At 34.5% G+C, this 20,075-nt stretch overlaps 1 protein-coding gene across 2 annotated transcripts in view; it reads left to right on the top strand.

Annotated features, from left to right (window-relative positions):
- The window catches only part of LOC114902827 (bifunctional heparan sulfate N-deacetylase/N-sulfotransferase 4), a 280,430-nt gene that overhangs the window by 116,732 nt on the left and 143,623 nt on the right, over positions 1–20,075 (top strand). For both annotated transcript variants that reach the window (XM_029235475.1, XM_029235476.1), the window contains one exon: positions 18,568–18,655. In XM_029235475.1, coding sequence (XP_029091308.1) covers positions 18,568–18,655 — 88 coding nt within the window. The remainder of the gene's footprint in view (positions 1–18,567; positions 18,656–20,075) is intronic.

Genomic DNA, 20,075 nt, shown 5'->3' with positions numbered 1-20,075 from the left:
TAGCACATCTTTATCCATTCCTCTGGTGATAGACATTTAGGTTGCTTCCATCTCCTGGCTATTGTAAATAGAGCTGCAGTGAACATTGTGGTACATGACTCTTTTTGAATTATGGTCTTCTCTGGGTATATGCCCAGTAGTGGGTTTGCTGGGTCCTCTGGTAATTCTATTTTTTAGTTTTTTAAGGAACCTCCATACTGTTCTCCATAGGGGCTGTACCAATTTGCATTCCCACCAGCAGTGTAGGAGGATTCCCTTTACTCCACACCCTCTCCAGCATTTATTGTTTGTAGATTTTTTTATGATGGCCATTGTGACCAGTGTGTGGTGATACCTCATTGTAGTTTTGATTTGCATTTCTCTAATAATTAGTGATGTTGAACATCTTTTCATGTGCTCTTTGGCCATCTGTCAAAGATCTGTTTTAAACTCACTAACTTAATGAAACCTCCTCTGATCAACATTATACTGCTCTACTCTTTTCTTTAATTTGGATTCATTGAGCATTTACGTCTAGTTGCTTCTGTCATACCATTCTTTTCATGCTGCCTTTTATACAGCTTTATTTTGTTTTGTTTGTTCAACAGAAAATTACTTCTTTTAGATGTAGGGACAATTACTTTATATATTTTGGTTCCTGCTAAAACCATGGAACAGTTTCAAGTATATACTAAGTACTCCATCTGTACAAGTTTTATTGAATGGGAATAAGAATATGATTTTTGACAAATATAACACTATATCAAAAAAAAGTCAGCACATAGTTTTTGAGACTTATACAAATGTATCTTAACAATTTGGCATCAATCTCGGAACCAAATACCAGGGTCAAATATGGCTTTCAAAATGAAACAGATACAGGATAATACTTTTAACAATTTCCTTAAGATTTGCCAATAAACAGTGCCCCTAGAAAAGAAGATATGGAATGCAGTTGACCATTTATGAATCATGAATGAAAACAGAATTACTAATCTGCTTTTACACCTTGAATTGAAGTGGTACAACCAAAACCAGAGGAACAATGTGTTTATGGAAGTTCACTTCAAGGATAAGGATTTTAACTTTAAATAACTAGAGAACTCCTAGACAGAAGATAGACTTGATGCGTGCACAGGTTTCCAGGATTCATAACAAACCTGTATAGACAGTTGCCTCCATCACTTGGTTTTGAAAACAGAAGCTCAAATATAATTTTTAAAATTATTTTAAATTTGTTTATCTGTCAAAAGGGATGTAAAGTACACATAAAATATCCAACAAAAACAGATCTAAAAGTCAGCAGAATAGGTGTCCACTGGAAGGCATCATCATAACAACTTGGAATTAATGCTGAGACCGAGCTACTTTCTATGTCTCATTCTTCCTGTCAGCCACCACCACATCTAAAAGTAGTCTTCTTTAAACCAGAAACAATAACTTTAAGGTTAGAGGGCAAAAAGACACCTAATAAGTCTGCAGCCTATCCTATTCTTATCAGATAAGGAAAAATATGAAGAAATATATTACTAATTCAGGTTTTTGTCAAAATAAGTGAGTCCTAAACCTTTCAGATTGGGTCCAATTTAGCAGTGGACCCAGACGAAATTCCTATATCCAAAACAGCTCTAGATTCTTAGCATGGAAATAAAAGTAATGAGCAAAAAGATTTTTTAAAATCTCAACTAAATTTTTTAAACAGTATAGATGCTTTGTAACTTGAGTCTCTTTCTTTATTTGAGATTCCAAGCACTTACTGTATATAGCACAGCATGAAACTAAATTATAATTATATAACATAATTTAAATACTATTTTATTTATGTGAGTTTTAACTCCTTCCTTTGAGACATTAAATTCTGAAACTGAAGTGGCTATTTAAGTAAAATATACGTAGCTCAGCTAAACTAGTCACAGTTCAGCTAACCATCAGTAAGTAGATGGTGGCACACATAGGACAGTAGCCAGAGATCCCATAGGTACTATGAGGAACAAGAGATTTGGAATCATAAGTTTCAGATTTCAGAGCCTGGTTGAGCCACACCACTTTTTAGATGAATTTTTAACCTCAGCTGTGAAATAAAGACAACAGCAATGCACAGAATTATTCTGAACATTAAGTGAAATACTATATGACAATATTTTGAAAAATTTAAAACGCTCAACAGACATTATTCATAGTATAGCAGTATGGTATAATGTTTCCTCAACTTAAAAAAAAAAAACTTTTGAAATAAGTCCTCATTTGTAAAATTCTCTTCTTTCCCAAATCTTAATTTTCCCCTCTGCATATCTGGAAAAGCCAAAGCAAGGAGACTGTCAAAAGGAAAACTGAGAGCCAATTTTATTGTCTCTCATAACTGGATATTTTGGGCTTTGTAGTTAATATATATTTTATTTATTGAATAACTTCCAAGTGCACACAATTGACCACCTTTGATTTCATTTAAGCACATTTAGACAAAAACATAAAATGGTGTTTAAATAAATATATACAGTAATTTCTTTATGATCAACAACTATACAGAATTTTATTCTCCTTAAAGACAAGGGATGTTTACTGTATTGTCTCCTTCCCACATCATTTTACTCTAGTCCATATCACAGTGCTACATACAAAAATATGGTCAATAAAAACTGATCTGCCTTTTTGTATTGAGTCATTTACCAAATAAATTTTATTTCAAGCATTATCCATAAACGAAAAAAATTGATAAGTGGGACTTCAGTAAAATTCAAAACTTCTGCTCTGCAAAAGACATTGTTAAGAGAATGGAAAGACAAGCCAGAGAAAATATTTGTAAAACACATATCTGATAAAGGACTTGCATCCAAATATATAAAGAACTCTAAAAACTCAATAATAAGAAAACAGACAACCCAAATGAAAAGTGGGCAAAAGAACTGAACAGATACCTCACCAGAGAAGATAAACAGATGGCAAATAGTATATGAAAAGATGCTCAACAGCATATGTCATTAGGGAACTGCAAATTAAAACAATGAGTTACCACTACCACACCTATCAGAATGGCCAAAGCCAAAGTACTGACATCACCAAATGCCGGGGAGGATGTAGAGCGGCAGGAACTTTCATTCATTGCAAAATGAATGCAAAATGGTACAATGCAAAATGGTACAGTCACTTTGGAAGACAGTTTGGCAGTTCCTCGCAAGACCAAACATACTCTTAACCTTACCATCTAGCAATTGCACTCCTTGGTGTTTACTCAAATGAGTTGAAACTTATGTCCACACAAAAACCTGCACCTGAATGTTTATAGCAACTTTATTCATAATTGCCCAAACTTGGAAGTAACCAGGATGTCCTTCAAAAGGTCAATGGATAAACAAAACATGTATATCCAGACAACGGAATCCAGCAATAAAAACAAATGAGCTATGAAGCCACAAAAAGACATGGAGGAGTCTTAAATGCACATTGCAAAGTGAGAGAAGCCAATCTGAAAAAGCTACATGCTGTATAATTGTATAATTTAATTGTATAATCATTCAATTAAATGATATCCTAGAAAGGGCAAAACTAGGGAGTTAGTAAAAAGATGAGTGGTTGCCACGAGGAGAGGGAAGGGATGAATAAGTGGAGTGCAGGGGATTTTTAGGGAAGTGAAACTTTTCTACGTGGAATTGTAATGGTGGATACATGAAATTCTACGTTTGTCGAAACCCATAGAATTTACAACACAAGGAAGGAACCCTAATGTAAACTATAGACTTTAGTTAATAATAACGTTAATTCATCAGTTTTAACAAATGGGGAATCTGGGAGGGGATACAGGGAAGAGGGAGTATATGGGAACTCTGTTCTTTTGCTTATTTTTTTCTGTAAACCTAGAACTGCTCTAAAAAAAAGTGTGAATCTCATAAACAAGAGGAGCCTAAGGAGACATATACTTAAATGTAATGTGGTATCCTGAAGCAGAAACAGGATATTAAGGAAAACCTGAGAAAAATATGAATAAAGTATAGACTTAGTTAATAATAATATATCAGTATTAGCTCTTTAATAGTGATAAATGTACCACACTAACATAAGATGCCATGGGTGTTGGTATATAGGAACTGTCTGTACTGTCGTTGCAATTTTTCTGTAAATCTAAAAAATTCTACAATTTTATTGAAGTAAAATATTTATGGTTCATATACTCTAATCCAGGAACAATGCTTAGAAACATAAAAAGGTATGTACTAGATTTCATGTGTAAATATAAAGTTACTGAAGGCATATGTTTAAATTAAAAATATATTATCATTAAACATTTAGATATTAATTAGAAAGCAATGTACAAGATTAAAATCACCCGTGTGTGAATGTGTATGCTGTCAGAGCAAAATGAAAGTGTTTTGGGCTTTAACCACACTATTTGTTAAGTGCAAAGGCTTCATGTAATTGTTATGCTCGAATCTCTTGGTTTCATTCATATTAAAATTTACGTAAGTAGCAAGTTGTTCATACTATCTGTTATGACAGGACTATATATTATTTAAATTCACCTTCCCCTGTGGTTAGAGGTATGCATTGCCTGCAAAGGCAAATAAGAACTGACATTCCCAGGAATTTCACAGTTTAGCAGCTAAGTTTCCTCTGAATATACATATTCTTATATCTCATGCTAGGTCCACATATCTTATACATTATTAAAAATAGTTCCCCAAATATTGACTTGCTTTTGCTTCACATTCTGTGATAAAATGTTTGAGATTAGTTTTTCTGGGCTCAATTAATATAGCATGTTTTCTCTCAACCCCATAACTCATTCCTCATGCAAAAGACAAATCATGCCCCTGCAGCCCTATTGATCCAGGGAGCCCTTTTGGTTAGGAGTAAAGCCTCTTTAATTACTTTGGCTGACTTTCATTTTTTACAGTCTTAGGCACATTAGCTATCGTACTGTAGGGTTCTCATTTGTCTTAAATTTAGATGCACCTTGGTCTCTGGAGATTGATTGACTGTCTATATTCTTGAGAAACCACCACCTGCCCCAGTCTACACTAACTCTGCTTAGCTTAGAAATCTGAAAGAGCTATCTCTCAGCTCCTCCTAGGGTTTGATAACCTCTTCCCTTTCCTTCACCAGAGGTGTTTTGACCTTTAATTAAAAGGAAAATTTGTTGTCTTCCTTTCAGAAGACAGCAAATAATGAACTCATTAAAATGAGGTTACTGTTCAGGCCTTAGAGCAATAAGAGTTGAAGTCTCATTAGCAGCTAACAATGCAGAACACAGCACATAAATAAACCTAATATTGGCACAGCAAAATGCCTCGGTGCATTAAATTTGAGCAGAATCAAATGTTTACCATCAATGATGTCTAGGGCATGAAGTTTTAGTGCACTTAATAAAGGAAAGCAAGTTGCTTCCTATTAGCCATGAAATGTTACCACAGAAATTGCCCCCAAAAGTGTATTTGTAAATGTGGGATATGTTAGTAATTAACAAGGATATTGTAGAAAAGTATCTGTCTTGCTTAATAGATGCAGCAATTAGGAAGAATAAAGATGGCTCAAAAATATAAAAGTAATTCTGGAGATTAATGTAAAATAATGTGGAATGTGAGAGTAAGATTTTTTTAAGAGGCTTTATCTCATTCATGGCCCAAGGTGAGAGATATTTGCAACTTCAAACTAAAGAGTCAGTTAATAAAATGAAACGCCCCTGTAGTTGATTAAATATATTCTAGGAAAGAGATTCCTTAAGAACTTATTTAAAAGAATTAACTACACTTCATTTATAGAAGTAAGAAGACTTTTGTTTCAACAAATTCTAACAGTTAAGTTTTTTTTATAATGCTAAATGAGCCATAATTAGTAAAATAAGAATTAAGTTTTATTGAGTTTTATTTCAACAGTTCAGAGAATGGAATGAAAGTGTAAATCCTTTTTAATATCTGATATCTATACCACAATATCTACATAAAATGATTGGTAATGATATGCTTTTCATTTTACATTGTTTCAGATACCTTAAATAAGGTTTGTTAAATATGTCTCAATGTATTTCCTCTGCATTTACCCTGAATCTAATATTCTTAAATAAAAAATCATTAGAGCAGTAGTTTTACTTGATAACTCATCCCAACATTTTTTTTCCAAAATATTTGAAAAAGCTTGCTTTCACTCCACACTTTTTGAGCTCTCATGAAAACACAGATGGAAAAAAAAAATTGTTTGGCCAAAAATTTTAATTGATTAGGAACACCTGCTTTTTGTAGATGAAGCCAACACACTAAATGATACTCTGGGGATGCTGAAGAGATACTTCAGTCCCTGAGAATAGATGTGGCTGGTAACTTACAAACAACTTTCATCTGATACACAAAATATGGGAACAAATGCAGTAGTCATCATGCAGCCCATTCAGATCTCTCACAAGCTGCATTCAGTTCATCGTGTGATATTTAGAGTCCTAGATGTTTACAAGCTATATCCCGAATCTGACCACTTTCCTCCTACATTACCACCAACTCCAAGACATTCATTCCTCAAATAGGGCAGTTCTTTCTTCTAAATGTTTCCCTCTTCCATACATGTCCTCCTTGACCCAGGTAATTCTTCATACAATGACCAGATTTCAAGGTGTGATGAACATGATATCTCTGCTTGATCAAAATTCCCCAACGGCTTCTTAGTACCGTCATCTTACTGCACCATATCTTTATTTGTTTATTGTCTGTCTCATCCACTGGAATATGAACTCCTAAAGAAAGGACTTTGTTTTGTTCAAAGCTGAATCTCTACTATGTAGAACAGCTGGAATATTAGCTACTCAAATATTTCCTGCATGAGTAAATACAATAACATATTTCACTTATTTGAGAGTCCTTCTTAAAATCAAATTATAGCCAAATTCTGTATAAAAACTATACTGTGAAAGGTGGATAAAGTCAGTCATAGAACTCTAAAGGATACCTTTTACATAGCAAATATTTTGAATGTTGCCTTCTTGGAAAATGAGAGCTGTACAGAAAATGTTGCCATTAATATATTTTTGTTTTTGTCGGTCTCCTTTATGAATATCTCACTAGTTTCCCTTCATTTACCAGAAAGCAGAGTTGGTAGGCTAGTAGGTGTTTATCAGATGATGTCAAGACTGTTTTGTTAAGAGCCTGAATCGTAATTAGGCTTTAAATAGAATTGAGCTTGAGGGGGTGTTAACAACATCTCACAGGAGCTTTTTATTTTCAAAAGTCTTAAATTTTGTCAGAGGGAGGGAGAGACTTGCTGAAAGATAATTTGTCTACAACATACAGGAAAAATCCACCTTGAAATATCTATACTATGAATGGTAATATACTTTGGGTATGGTTTCTATAACCAAATCTATATAGATAATGACATGTATATTTCATATTGATTTTTTTGAAAACTACAAATAGATGCATCTTTTCCTTGCTGGCAGTATAATGAGAAGATTCTACTACATACGAACTTAAACAGTAAAGAAGATTTAATGCCTCCAATGTATATAATTTGACGCATGATTTGATATTTAGCCTTTGGAAATGATTTTTGTGATATGCATTTAAAATATATGTATCTGTGCATTTGCAAAATATTAAACTATGTAGCATACGAAAAATTTTCTGAAGTTTATGGGATTGATCATGAAATTTTTAACTAACCCAGATTTATTCGAAATGGTAAAATAACATGAAAATAAGACACAGAAATGTTTCTACACAGAGACTACTTATTTACACAGAGACTATTTACTTATTTACATAATTTTTAAAGGGGCACAGTATATTAGCAAGACCTAGGAGACAGCTTCAAAGATACCAGTGGTTTGGGCTTCCCTGGTGGCACAGTGGTTGGGAGTCCGCCTGCCGATGCAGTAGGCGCGGGTTCGTGCCCCGGTCCGGGGGGGGATCTCGCGTGCCGCGGAACGGCTGGGCCCGTGGGCCATGGCCGCTGAGCTTGCGCGTCCGGAGCCTGTGCTCCGCGGCGGGAGAGGCCACAGCAGTGAGAGGCCCGCGTACAGCAAAAAAAAAAAAAAAAAAAAAAAAAAAAAGATACCAGTGGTTAGATAAATGCTTGTTGGAGTACAGTTCCTTATGCAGATAAAGTTTTTGGTATTTACTTAAAGTCTATTTGGTTACTACAGGTAGATGTGTTTATTTACAAATAAATTTTTCTCATTTCACCTGTTAAATAAACTAAATACTGAATTTATACTATTACAATGACTAAATGAAAAATTCTAATGACCATTGCAGTTTCAATTTTATTATCAGTAATAACCTTTCTTTGTTTGTTTTCTAAGCCATCAAGGAAATGTTCTTGATTTTTTTAATTTGACACTCCTATCCTTTTATCCAAATATGTCAATATTCTGAATTAATGATCCTTTTTAAAAGTCTAAACAATTATGTTATCATGTACCACCTTAATAGAGTACACCCTGATGATAAATAATAAATTTGCTAATACATGCAGTCTGTTTATTCATCTATTAGCCCAATTGTGTATTTAAAAATAGATATCCTTATTCAGAAAGAAGACAAATATATTCACTGTGGGACGTAAAACACACACACACATATAGATATAGATATATAGATATCAGCATGCCACCTATCCTACACGTATTATGCAATTTTTCAATACCCAATAAAGTCAATGATTTATCTTTGTTCAAATCACTTACAGCATATCAATCAGTTGAATCACTACTGCACACAGCTATTTTCACCATTATCAACTTGCTCTGCCCCAGTGGTAACTTCAGATTGATAAGATTGATTCTATTAATGTAGCAAATAAAAGTAAGGCAAAGCTTTGGTTCCTTTAAAATTAATAACAGAAAGATAGTAATAAAGTTAAAACATATGATTTGTAATTTTCAAGTATAAATCTTAAAGAAATAACTCTAGTGAAAGGAAAAGTTTGGCCACTGGAAAGATCATATGGATTTTAACCTGAATTTTATTTATACTTTGAGTAGAGAGAAATTGTGAGTGAAATCACAGAGAAGACAGGAAGAGACTATACCTTACTAAGAAAAAGTGGATAAAAACCTGCAGACATCCCTTGATACTCTCAGTAATGTATCCCTTCCTTCTGTGGGACAGGAATGATGGAAATTGACAAGAAAGTAAATTTTTTTCTTTTTAATCTTTAATGAAATGGCTGTAGAGATAAAACTGAAATTAAAATGCTGAATACCTACCATCCTCAGAACTCCCTTTCTGTGGTTCCAGGATATTTTTAGGAGAATTATTATAGAACAGACATATCTGCCAAAGCTATGGCAGGAATCTCTGAAACCTGTCTCCAATATCCTAAAAATCTGACACAGAGTTCAGGTGTTTCTAGGGTGCATCCATGAAAGAATGAGGAGTTGTATAAAACTGAGAATAGAGTGTACACCTTCTGTGCTCAAGAAATATTTTGGAATTGTTACAACACAATATTTAATGAAAGAATGATAGCTAATAAGCAAAAGAATGAAAGATGATAGCTAATAAGCTGATAGCTCGACATTTTGAAGAGATTTCTGACTGTATGTGAGCAGAGGGTATTTCTAGAGATGAAATTAGGGAGGTCAGTTACAACACCAGCCTACAACTACTGGATATCTGTGTTGTGCCAGGAACTGTTGTAAGAGGCCCTAGACTTGTACCGAGTGACCAGAGGATGGAGAATGAGACATGGAGATTGTGACCAGAGGATGGAGAATGAGACATGGAGATTGTGACCAGAGGATGGAGAATGAGACATGGAGATTGTGAACAGAGGCAGAGCACGATTCCTAAGGAAGGATGCCAGTACCTGACCTTGATTAAGCAGACAGCTGCTGGAGAGGCCTACATTTTTTAAGGCCTAAAACATAAAATGAGAATTCTTTTTTTTGGATCATGAAGTAAAACGTAATTTAGGGATACGTCTAAATTTACTTAATTAGACGTATCCTTACTTAATTTAGGTAATGAAAACAACTTAATAGTTGTTTTTAATAAGTTTTCAACAAGAATAAGATGCTCCAAGAAGTAACATCATCTTTATCAAAAGGGTAATTATTTCTAAGTATATTTCCACGATTTCATAATACTAAGAAACTGATTTTGATCTGAAGCTCTTGTGGGATGACAAATCCTGGAATAATGGAAAAGTCCTCTTTTTCTACAGATCACATGCAGAGATTTAATGTGATTATATAACTGAATACATATGCAGAACCACATTTCATGTAAAATTACAGCTATTATATTTTGCAATTTGCATTTGATACTAAATAGAAAACTGTATTTGATCAAGGATATCATGACCCCAGGAAATACCTCCACCTCCAAGGTATTAGCCATCCACTTAATGTTTTTTTCCTAAGTCTGTATCTTAAAATTAGGCAGGTAGGAGTGTGTGTTGCTGGCAAATAGTTTGGGGGAAAAGCTGAGAGAAATCAAGTACAAAATTTTTTCTACTAAAGACTTTAGCATGTAAATGTGAATTGAGAACCTCCCAAGAGGGATATACTACAGAGTGTTTCCCAAACATTTTGAACATGGAATTATTTTTTCATGGAACTGTTAAATTTTACAGACCCAGTGACCCATGGATCACCGTTTGGAATCTGTAATCAGGAACTCTTGTTTCACTAGTTATCATCTCTTACATAATAAAATCATCCATGATGACTCATTATTGAAGGCAGCCCAAGCTTCCACACTTCAGAGACCCCAAGCTAGCTCCAAAGGTGATTCTGTGTCTGCTTTGGTACTTCCACCGCAGGACAAAGCATTTCTATCAAGTAGGCTCTCCAACACAGAAGTCAGGATTATGCAGGGTGACTCAAGTTTCATTTTATAGTTTCAACCTAACACAGAGAGAATTTGGGCCCAGTTCAGTGCAGATCCTTACTTAGAATCTCTGGAAATATTTTGAGTTAAAACGACTTTGCTCCCATCCTTCCTTAATAAAGGTCTGACATTATTATTTTGTTGTGCATGTGTATGTTTCTCTCAGCTCTCTGATTCCTGATGATTCCTGAAGCCATCTTTCAGTCACTGAGCTTACAATGACCAGTTTCATTCCACATCCCCGAAGAAGTCCTCATGTAAGATAGTTCTATCTCACTATTACTTTATCATTTACTTAAACATTTGGGCCTAGGGAAAATAAGTCAGTTATTCTTGCCATTACTTTATAAAATCCTTTTAAGGAAATAATCATGCTACATGAACCATGAATTCTAAAGTTACATTATATTTATCTTTTTACAACTCAAAAATTCTTGCAGGCCATGATGGAGACTTGGGAGCAAAGCTTATAGAAAAAGTAAATTAAATAATACAATTGAAGACGAGACTTAGAAGAACTAACTTATAAAGGAAAAAGCCAGTGGTTCAAGTAGTACTATCTCAAGGGTCATATGAGTTCATATTTGATTCAAATTTATTTATTTGATTCAAAATTCCAATCGATTAGGTAGAGCATGAAAAACATGGAAACAGAGGTAGAGAGAGAAGGGCATACTCACAGTTTAAGGTGACCTCTATGGGCTGAACTTGAGAATACAGTTGAAGAAAAACTGGGGCTCTTAAGAACTGGGCAGTAATTCACCACCTTTATGGAATTTTTCTGATCCCAGGGAGATAACCAGAGTGCCAGTCAGAAAGCAGAAGCAGAAATTCATCTCACATGCTTTCAGAATGGACTGAAGTCATTGGCTTAGAATTCTGTGGACGCAGAGATGCCAATGACATTCCCCCGTAACACAGTTTAGGGCACAAGACAAATCAGTCCATAGCCACTGGGAAGGGAGTCAAAGACACATGCTTTGACTTTGCTGATACAATCAAAATTTACAACACTGTAAATGCACTTCAAGTTTAATGATTTATATAACCTTCATTGTGTTCTTTGATAATCAAGCAGAAAATGCAGACTCTTCACATACGTGACATGAATTAATATTATTTTACAAGGTCAAACTAATTTTCAATTTATTTCTTCTCTTTGCCTGTATCTTTAATCAGTATCAATGTTTAACCTTCCGGTATCCAAAAAGCACTCCCTGTACTATGAGACCACTCCCCTTACTAATATATACACTCCTTGTTCAGTTACCTCTAATCATGGGTACCAATGTTTGAAAACAATGACGATGTGGGACTTTAAACTCTGTTCTTCCTGTTAGGGGTAATGTAGAGGTTTCAACAACATAGCCATCCTGCTGTGGGGAAGAAATGTTTAGTGTAGCCATGGAAGTGTTGATTTTCCCTCAAAACCTATCTCAACTCTTCCCTCACTTCATCGAATGTCAGAAATCTGAATCATTAATGAAATCACTCGGCTTTACTTCCCACGTCGGCCCATCAATAATTACACTATTTACTTCTTTCCATTCCCAGTACCACCAGTAGAAGCCATGCCTTTATTTTCTCTTACTGGAACTACTGCAAAATCCTCCTAAATGATTTCCCCCATTTCTTACCAGTTTTCCTACAATTCCTTATCAGCAAGTAGCCAGAGAAATCAATTTAAAATGTAAATCATATCCTATGTGAGGTGAAGTAGAGGGTGGTGTATTAAAAAGGTGTCAAGGTCCTTCCTGACATGGAGCCCTGTTTTCACTGGCCCCCTGGCCTGGAGCACATGCTCTGGAGTCCCTGTTTTAGACATAGCTGGCCTCTCATCTCTCTCTTTCAACTAAACTGCCACTGTTTCAGAAAGACCTTCATACAACTCATTGCCTATCCTGTTAAAATGTAGGTACTCTGTGTTAGTTTCAATATTAGCATATACTATAATTATTTTTACATTAATAATAATTTCAATTAAATAATTATTTGATTGATTTGCCATGTGTATCATCTGCATGTCTAAAAATAATGTAACCTCCATGAAAACAACAAATATAGTGGTTTTGTCTGGCAGACACTTTCTATCTCCATAGCCTTAGGTAGCTTATTTAGGCTCTCTGCGATTTATTTTCCCCACTTGTAAAATAGGGTTAATAAAGGGATCATGGAGAGATTTTTTTTTAATAAATTTATTTATTTTATTTATTTTTGGCTGTGTTGGGTCTTTGTTTCTGCACATGGGCTTTCTCTAATTGTGGCGAGCGTGGTCTACTCTTCGCTGTGGTGTGCAGGCTTCTCATTGCGGTGGCTTCTCTTGTTGCGGAGCACGGGCTCTAGGCATGCGGGCTCAGTAGTTGTGGCTCGTGGGCTCTAGAGCACAGGCTCAGAAGTTGTGGTGCACGGGCTTAGTTGCTCCCCAGCATGTGGGATCTTCCCGGACCAGGGCTCAAACCCATGTCCCCTGCATTGGCAGGTGGATTCTCAACCACTGCGCCACCAGGGAAGCCCAAGGGATTGTGGAGAGATTTAGAGATAATTCAAGTTGAGTACTTCTTATAGTACTTATAGTACCTAGCAGTACCTAACACAATTATGTTAGATATTATTGTTACCATTCTCTACTGTGTCCTTAGTACCTAGAAGAATGCCTAAAACAAGAAGCAGGGGTTCAGTCAATACTGTTTGAATGGATAAATGAGTGAATAATAGCACAAGGAGGTAGAGAGCCCAGAGAGTTCCAGATTCTTTGCTTCCTGGAGACTTAAGTGAGAGAAGATAGATAGCAGTGGAACACTTAGGTGATGGGCAGAAAGAGAGAGGATAATTGCTCTGAAACACTATGGCAAGTTGTTCTTTGAATTGAATGTGATTTCATCAGAAGGACCCCCCAAGCCCCAAACCTTTCTCCCCACAAAAGATATCAGAAGTATACATTCATTCTTTCTTAATTAACTCACCCATTCCACAATCATAGCTAAACTGTTCCATGTGATATTCTTTAGAAGACTCAGCATGTTGGTATAATAAGCTTTTGTCAATTTATAAATTATATCAAACAATTTCCTCTTTGAGCAGCAGTAAGATTTTATCAAAAAAAAAAGGAAGAGAGTAGATTTCTGAAGGAATGGAGATTTCTTCTAAGGGGAAAGAGATGAACAAGAAGGGAGGCAGAAACTATCAAAGGCAAACTTCAAAAGCTTCATACTTTCACCCTGGGTCAGCCCTATTCATTTTCATCTGTACATTGACAAATAGTCTCTGCACAAAAGTTCATGAAATTCCGAGTCAAACTGGGTGGCCACACAGATTTACTGTAGAGAGACCTGAGGTTAAAGTCGGACCAAATGTTAAGGCAAACATGCTCAATTTTGGCCCTCTTGTTGTGTTATCTGGGTGGGTCATTTAAACTTTCCATGAAGCAATTTTTTTCCACCTGGAAAATAAGTATAGATGTAACCTTTTCTGATTCCCACATCAAGATCTTGTAAGTAAGATAAAAAGATAAGTAAGATCTTGTAAATAAGATAACATTTTTATTGAGTTATTGAATGTAATAAAAAACTTTCCAAGGCAGACAAACAAAAACTATCACCCTTTGGTATTTGATTTGAAATTCTGAAAACATAAGCCTGTGCCAAAGTATGTATACAGTCATGACTTATTAATTACGTACACGTAGAGCAAGTGTTAACCTGATGATAAGCAATCTGAATATCAGAATGGCTTAAGACATATGCAATATACCTTGAAATTAAATATGAATAGTGCACTAACAATATTTCCTGAAGTTCCTTGATGGCTATAATCTCCAGTTTAAAACTATAAGAATCACTGTTAAAAACACAGATTCCTAGGCTCCATCCTATACTGTAACTCAGAATACCCAGAAAATGGGCCTGGGAAAAGCATCCTGGTGTTTCATTTCTTATGGGTAAACTGGAAAAAATTGCTTGACCCTTCTTAAGAACCAACTGGGGTCTATAATGAAATACACATACTTGGGCCCCATCATAGACAGATTAAATCAATAACTCTTCAAGTGGGTCCCCAGAATTGACAATTTTAGCAGCCTCCTCTAGAAAATTTTATGTCTGGTAAAGTTTGAAAACCATTGTTCTCTTTAACATTTTGCAGTAGGGCAGAGTTGGACTTGCTTTATTAAATACTGAGGAACTTATTATAAGAACATTAAGTGAATGCAAGTAATGTTTGTTAAAATAATGACTTTTTGCTTCTGCTTAAATACATTATATATTTATTCTCTTTGATACCCAATCAAATAACTTAGTGAGCCTTTCATAAATAATGCAAGGGAAAACTTCAAAGCCGTTTATATATATTTTTATGACATAAACTATTAAAGAAAATAACTAAGGTTTATTATCCAAACACTGTATATATTTTATTTTACATATATTTTTCAAAAGTTAGTCAAATTTCCCCACAAAATATTCAGATAAAAATAGTATATATACAGCTGTATACTATTTCCTATGCTTTACTGTTTGATTTTTATCTCAAATTGAGACCTTATTTCTAGTCCATTAACAAATTTTTCCAAAAGAAGTTTTTTTGGTTTTATTATATTTTATTTATTCATAATTTTATATTTGTATTTTTCCTGTCTGATATTTCCTCTGGCATTTTACATTTTTCCTGTATTTCAATCCTTTATTTTTTTCTATATTTCTTCATTAATTTTTATGGTTTAACATGTTTTTCTTTTACATTTATTTCTGAGTTTTATTTTTAAAAATTATATCCACTTTATACATATTTATTTGTGTCTCTCTTTTTCTTATCATTGAACCTTTCTTTCCTTGAATTTTGAAACTCAAAGAACATTCAGTTACAATGAAGTAGGAAAGCTTGAATCTTTTACAATTTGCTTCTTTTTATCCATTTGTTTTGTTTTTACTTACAGAAATTGTCATTTTACTCCCACATTAATCAAGATTACATGTTGGGAGGCTGTGACTAGACAACTCTACTTCTTTTAACAATGGAAAGGTCTGTCAAATTCTTCATATAGCTAATTAGCGCCAGTGGAAGAAAATCCATATGCCCTCACCTCTGTGAACTTGTCTTACTAGGCAACTTACAATAGAAGATTATAAAACATCCATATTATGAATGTGCTCATGAAATGCAAGATCCTATCTATATCATTTAATGGTATGGTCCATGAGCCATTTTTATCATTTTACCATCAGAAAAATATTAGTAATAAAAATAAATGAAACTAATTCAATTGACAGCTGTGCATTAATATATGCTCCTATCACATCTTTTAAATGCCTTCCATATATACGAAGCTATATTTAGCAACATGGCATGTGTAAAAATGAGTAAGGTTTGATCAACCTTCAGGTACTTTTAGACTAAAAGGAGAAATAAAATACAAAGTTATATAATAAAGTGGAAAATGATGCAAGTCTTAAGGTAAACAATTTAGGAACTTACTTTGGGAGATGAGAAAAGGAAAAGCTTTAAGGCATCAGGGAAGGCTTCATACAAAAAGGTGGCATTTGGGCAGATCTTTAAAAATGGGTTGGGACTGGAAAATGAGATTGGGAACAGCTGGACACTTTCCAGCCCCCCCCCCCCAAAAAAAACAGAGAAAAACATGGAGAAATGTAGGAGGTGGGGAATAGTGCAGACGACAGGGTGATTTGGGGAAATACCAATGCAGGTAGCTTAATATGGAAGTATGAAGGCACCATTTATACCTAATTGGTGGGAAGAGAATGACATATTAAGTGATCATTAACAGCATTTATCAAGCTCTTACTATGTACCAGGCACTTAGCTAAGCACTTTGTATGCCTAATACAATGTAATCTTCACAATAATAGTGTGAAACAAGTGTTAAGCATGATCCCATTTCACAGATAAGGGGAAAGTTGTGAGAAGTGAAATGACCGACCAAGCTGAGTCATTAAGTGAATGGCTTGCCTGACCTCAAGGGTAGAGTGCATTTACTGCTTCTAGGATGTTAGCATGACTGCAGAGTGTAAAATAGAATAGAGGAAGGTGGGAATATGGTTAGCAGTCTACAGTGTTTTAAAGCCCAAGAAAAAGACATGAAGGCCTGCCTAAAGTGGTAGCAAGCTGATTGGGAAAAAATAGATCGTTTGATCTTTTTAAAATGGCCCCTTAGAAAGTATCAAGTGTAGGCCCACTTCCCCAGTCTAAATTAAATCCCTTATTGCATCTATCACAACATGCTCTAGATTTGTTTTGTAGCACTTATTATGATTTGTAATTACACATTTGTGGGACCCTCTATTTAATATCTCTCTCCCTCTCAGTAAAGCCCAAGGTTACAGAGACTATGCTTGCCAAACCCAACACTTTATCCACCTACAAGGAATATTTACTGAATTTAAGAATGGATGGTGGATAAATAAATGTGGAATAAAGAATGACATCAAGACCCCAGAGGTAGAAGATTGAGTGGATGTGGTTGGAGCGGTGAGGAGAACAGGGAAAGGAAGAATTAAAAAAAAAAAAAAAAAAAAAACTATTTCAATATATGAAAGCTCAGGGATTGTGCACTGAACATAACAAGAGTGCCAGAAAAAGGAACTCCCTTAGAAAAAAGGATGCATGATCGTTTTATTTTTTTTAATTTTAAAGCTATATTCTACAGTCTTTACCAATAAGCTCAACTAGTTCAATAAATTCATTTATTTTTAACTCTACTCTCTGTTTAGTATCTAGTTTGCTTTTTTATGAGAACTTTTTTGAATATTTTATATAACTGAGTCAAACTACTAGGTCTATTTTTTCCTTTTTCTATTGAATTGATAATATTTAAATAAGTTAGCCAGGATTACATGCAGTATAACTGTAATCCTGGATAACCAGAAACTATAGCTTATCAACCTTTTAATTATTTGGTCATTTCTTTCTTTTTTTTTTTTTTTTCTTTACAAATTTGCCGGAGAGCCCTCTTAACTCTGGAGAAATAAAAAGTTAGGTTCACAAATTTTTGAAGCAAATGCTTAGCCACCATAACTAATGCTCAAAAGAAATTGTCTAAACCTTTGACTATTTACCTTAAAAGATGGATAGTAGTAACAAAAATCAGTCTTAATAATATGTTCTTATCCTGTCTACAAACAAGAAATTAACATAGAATAATTCCAAAAGGAGAAATTAGGAAAATTTTTGCAATGTTTAGAGAATATTTCTTTATGGAATTACCAATTTCCTACCTGTCCTTTCCTTGTTCATTTGTAATTACCATCCTATAAAGTATAAAAATTGCTGTTTAGTTTATAAAGTAAAAATCCAAGCTTTCAACTCAATAATTATGCCTTAAAAATGATAGGAGAGGTTGCACAGTTAAGTAGAATACTCAGTTACTACTCAAACAAAAGTTAACTTCTTATCCTTTACCAACAAATACAGGACCTGCCTGCATCCAACAATTCTGAAAAATTTTCCCCAAGGAAAAGAAGTGTGATAATCTGAAATTCAAGAAATGTCTCACACAGAAATGAAAAATGATTTCAGTGCTGTATGGTTAGAGAATTGCCTCTCTGCCGCTTATAAATTCTTAGGACTTAACTGCTTCATAATTCGTAACCTTCAATAAAAATAATAATAATAGTGATTATAATACATACCAGTAGCCATCAAAAACCCAAAAAGCAACAAAGCCCACATTTTGTTTCACTCATGCATACACTTTTGAAAAAGAGGCATCCCAAATCTTCATATTTATTTTTCTAAAATCATGTTAATTTCTTATTTATTTCAGGCATTACTAGAGACTCAAAATTTACTGCGCACTCAGGTTGCAAATTTTACCTTCAACCTTGGATTTTCAGGGAAGTTTTACCACACAGGTAAGAAGGAGCTTTGTATTCTCAGGCAGCTACATATAAATAGGAGAGAGGATTTTTAATGTTTCATAAGTAGGAGAAATAGAATATCCAGGCTGATTATGGGAAAAACTTGGGTGCATTATGAGTAGCCAAATCCAAAATCAATGAACTTGTTTACTTTTTCAAATACTGTTAGGATCAAGGGCAAAAGAGGAAGAGAACTGACTTTGTCAACTCAGTAAAAGAAACTATAACCGTTGTTCTAAGTGTGTCTGTGCATCTTGTGTCAGCATAGTCTAAGTAGGAAGCATAGTGACGACGATGATGATGATGATGACAATGACATAATCATGATGATAATAATAATGGACAGTGTTTTTAAATTGTAGGACAATCCAGGTGACATTTTTGTATGTATTATTTTCCTTTTGAAAACATCTAGTGATAAGAGAGGAATTTTATAGCCTCAAAGAAATTTAATAGATTTTGAGTCACCTTGCTTAATTTACCTTCCCTTGCAGGATTTTCCTTAAAAATATTACAGTGATTTGGCTCAACATACATTAATACCATCACAATCAGGTTTATATTTCTTTCCATGTCTGTCTAGTCACAGTTACACTTCTGTTCAGTCTCAGCCTCTCAACAGATTCTCAGAATGTGAATGGCGTTCATGCACTACTCCATGTTCTCATATTTCTCACCTCTTTACCCATCTTTACCTCCAGAATTTGGCTCTTATTTTCTGAATAGCAACATTACAATGTCAGGCACTAGTATAGAGAAAACTATGTGCATAAAAGTGATTGTTGGATAGTAATAACAAAAATGGCACAAAATGGTGTCTTACAGACTGTATTAGGGCAATACCTACTGTCTGCTTCTATTTCTGCATCTCTGCTGAAAGCTAAATGCTTTGTTTAGGACTCTGCATCGTTCTTACTTCACAGTATCTTAGTGAAAACATTTCATAGTGTTCTCTATGAGTGCATGCAGTTTAGTGACTCATCAAAAATATCCCATGCAAAGGCAGTCTTTTATTATCATATATGTAGTTCATTTACCCAAAGAGGCTTTTTAATGTTTACCCAAATAAGCTCAGTATGGTTTATTAGAATATTGAAGTAGCAATGTCTTATTGGCTTTTCTTTAATGCTTTTCTCCTCCTGCTCTGAAACATGTAAATCTGTTTAAAGCAATAGAAGGAAAAGTTGTATTTAGACCAGTTGATAGATCAAATCATTGCATATTTTAAAAGGATGTTTTGCAGAGAAAGATTTGGGTCATCACATCTGCACAGGCAAAGCAATTCTAGCTTACAATTTTGAAAATAGAGATGGTGTTGTAAATCCTTTTCAAAAGTCCCCTCAGGAAATGAGTTCAGACCTAAGAATCACCGACTATGAAGTTATAAAGCAGGTAGCTCTAAAGGCTGTATCTA

This window comes from Monodon monoceros, unplaced genomic scaffold (assembly GCF_005190385.1).
Source record: "Monodon monoceros isolate NGI ecotype Baffin Bay Population unplaced genomic scaffold, NGI_Narwhal_1 Super_Scaffold_20, whole genome shotgun sequence".
In the NCBI taxonomy this organism is placed as follows: Eukaryota; Metazoa; Chordata; class Mammalia; order Artiodactyla; family Monodontidae; genus Monodon; species Monodon monoceros.
Note: the sequence above shows the minus strand (reverse complement) of the source record. Positions and strands in the feature narration are given on the sequence as shown.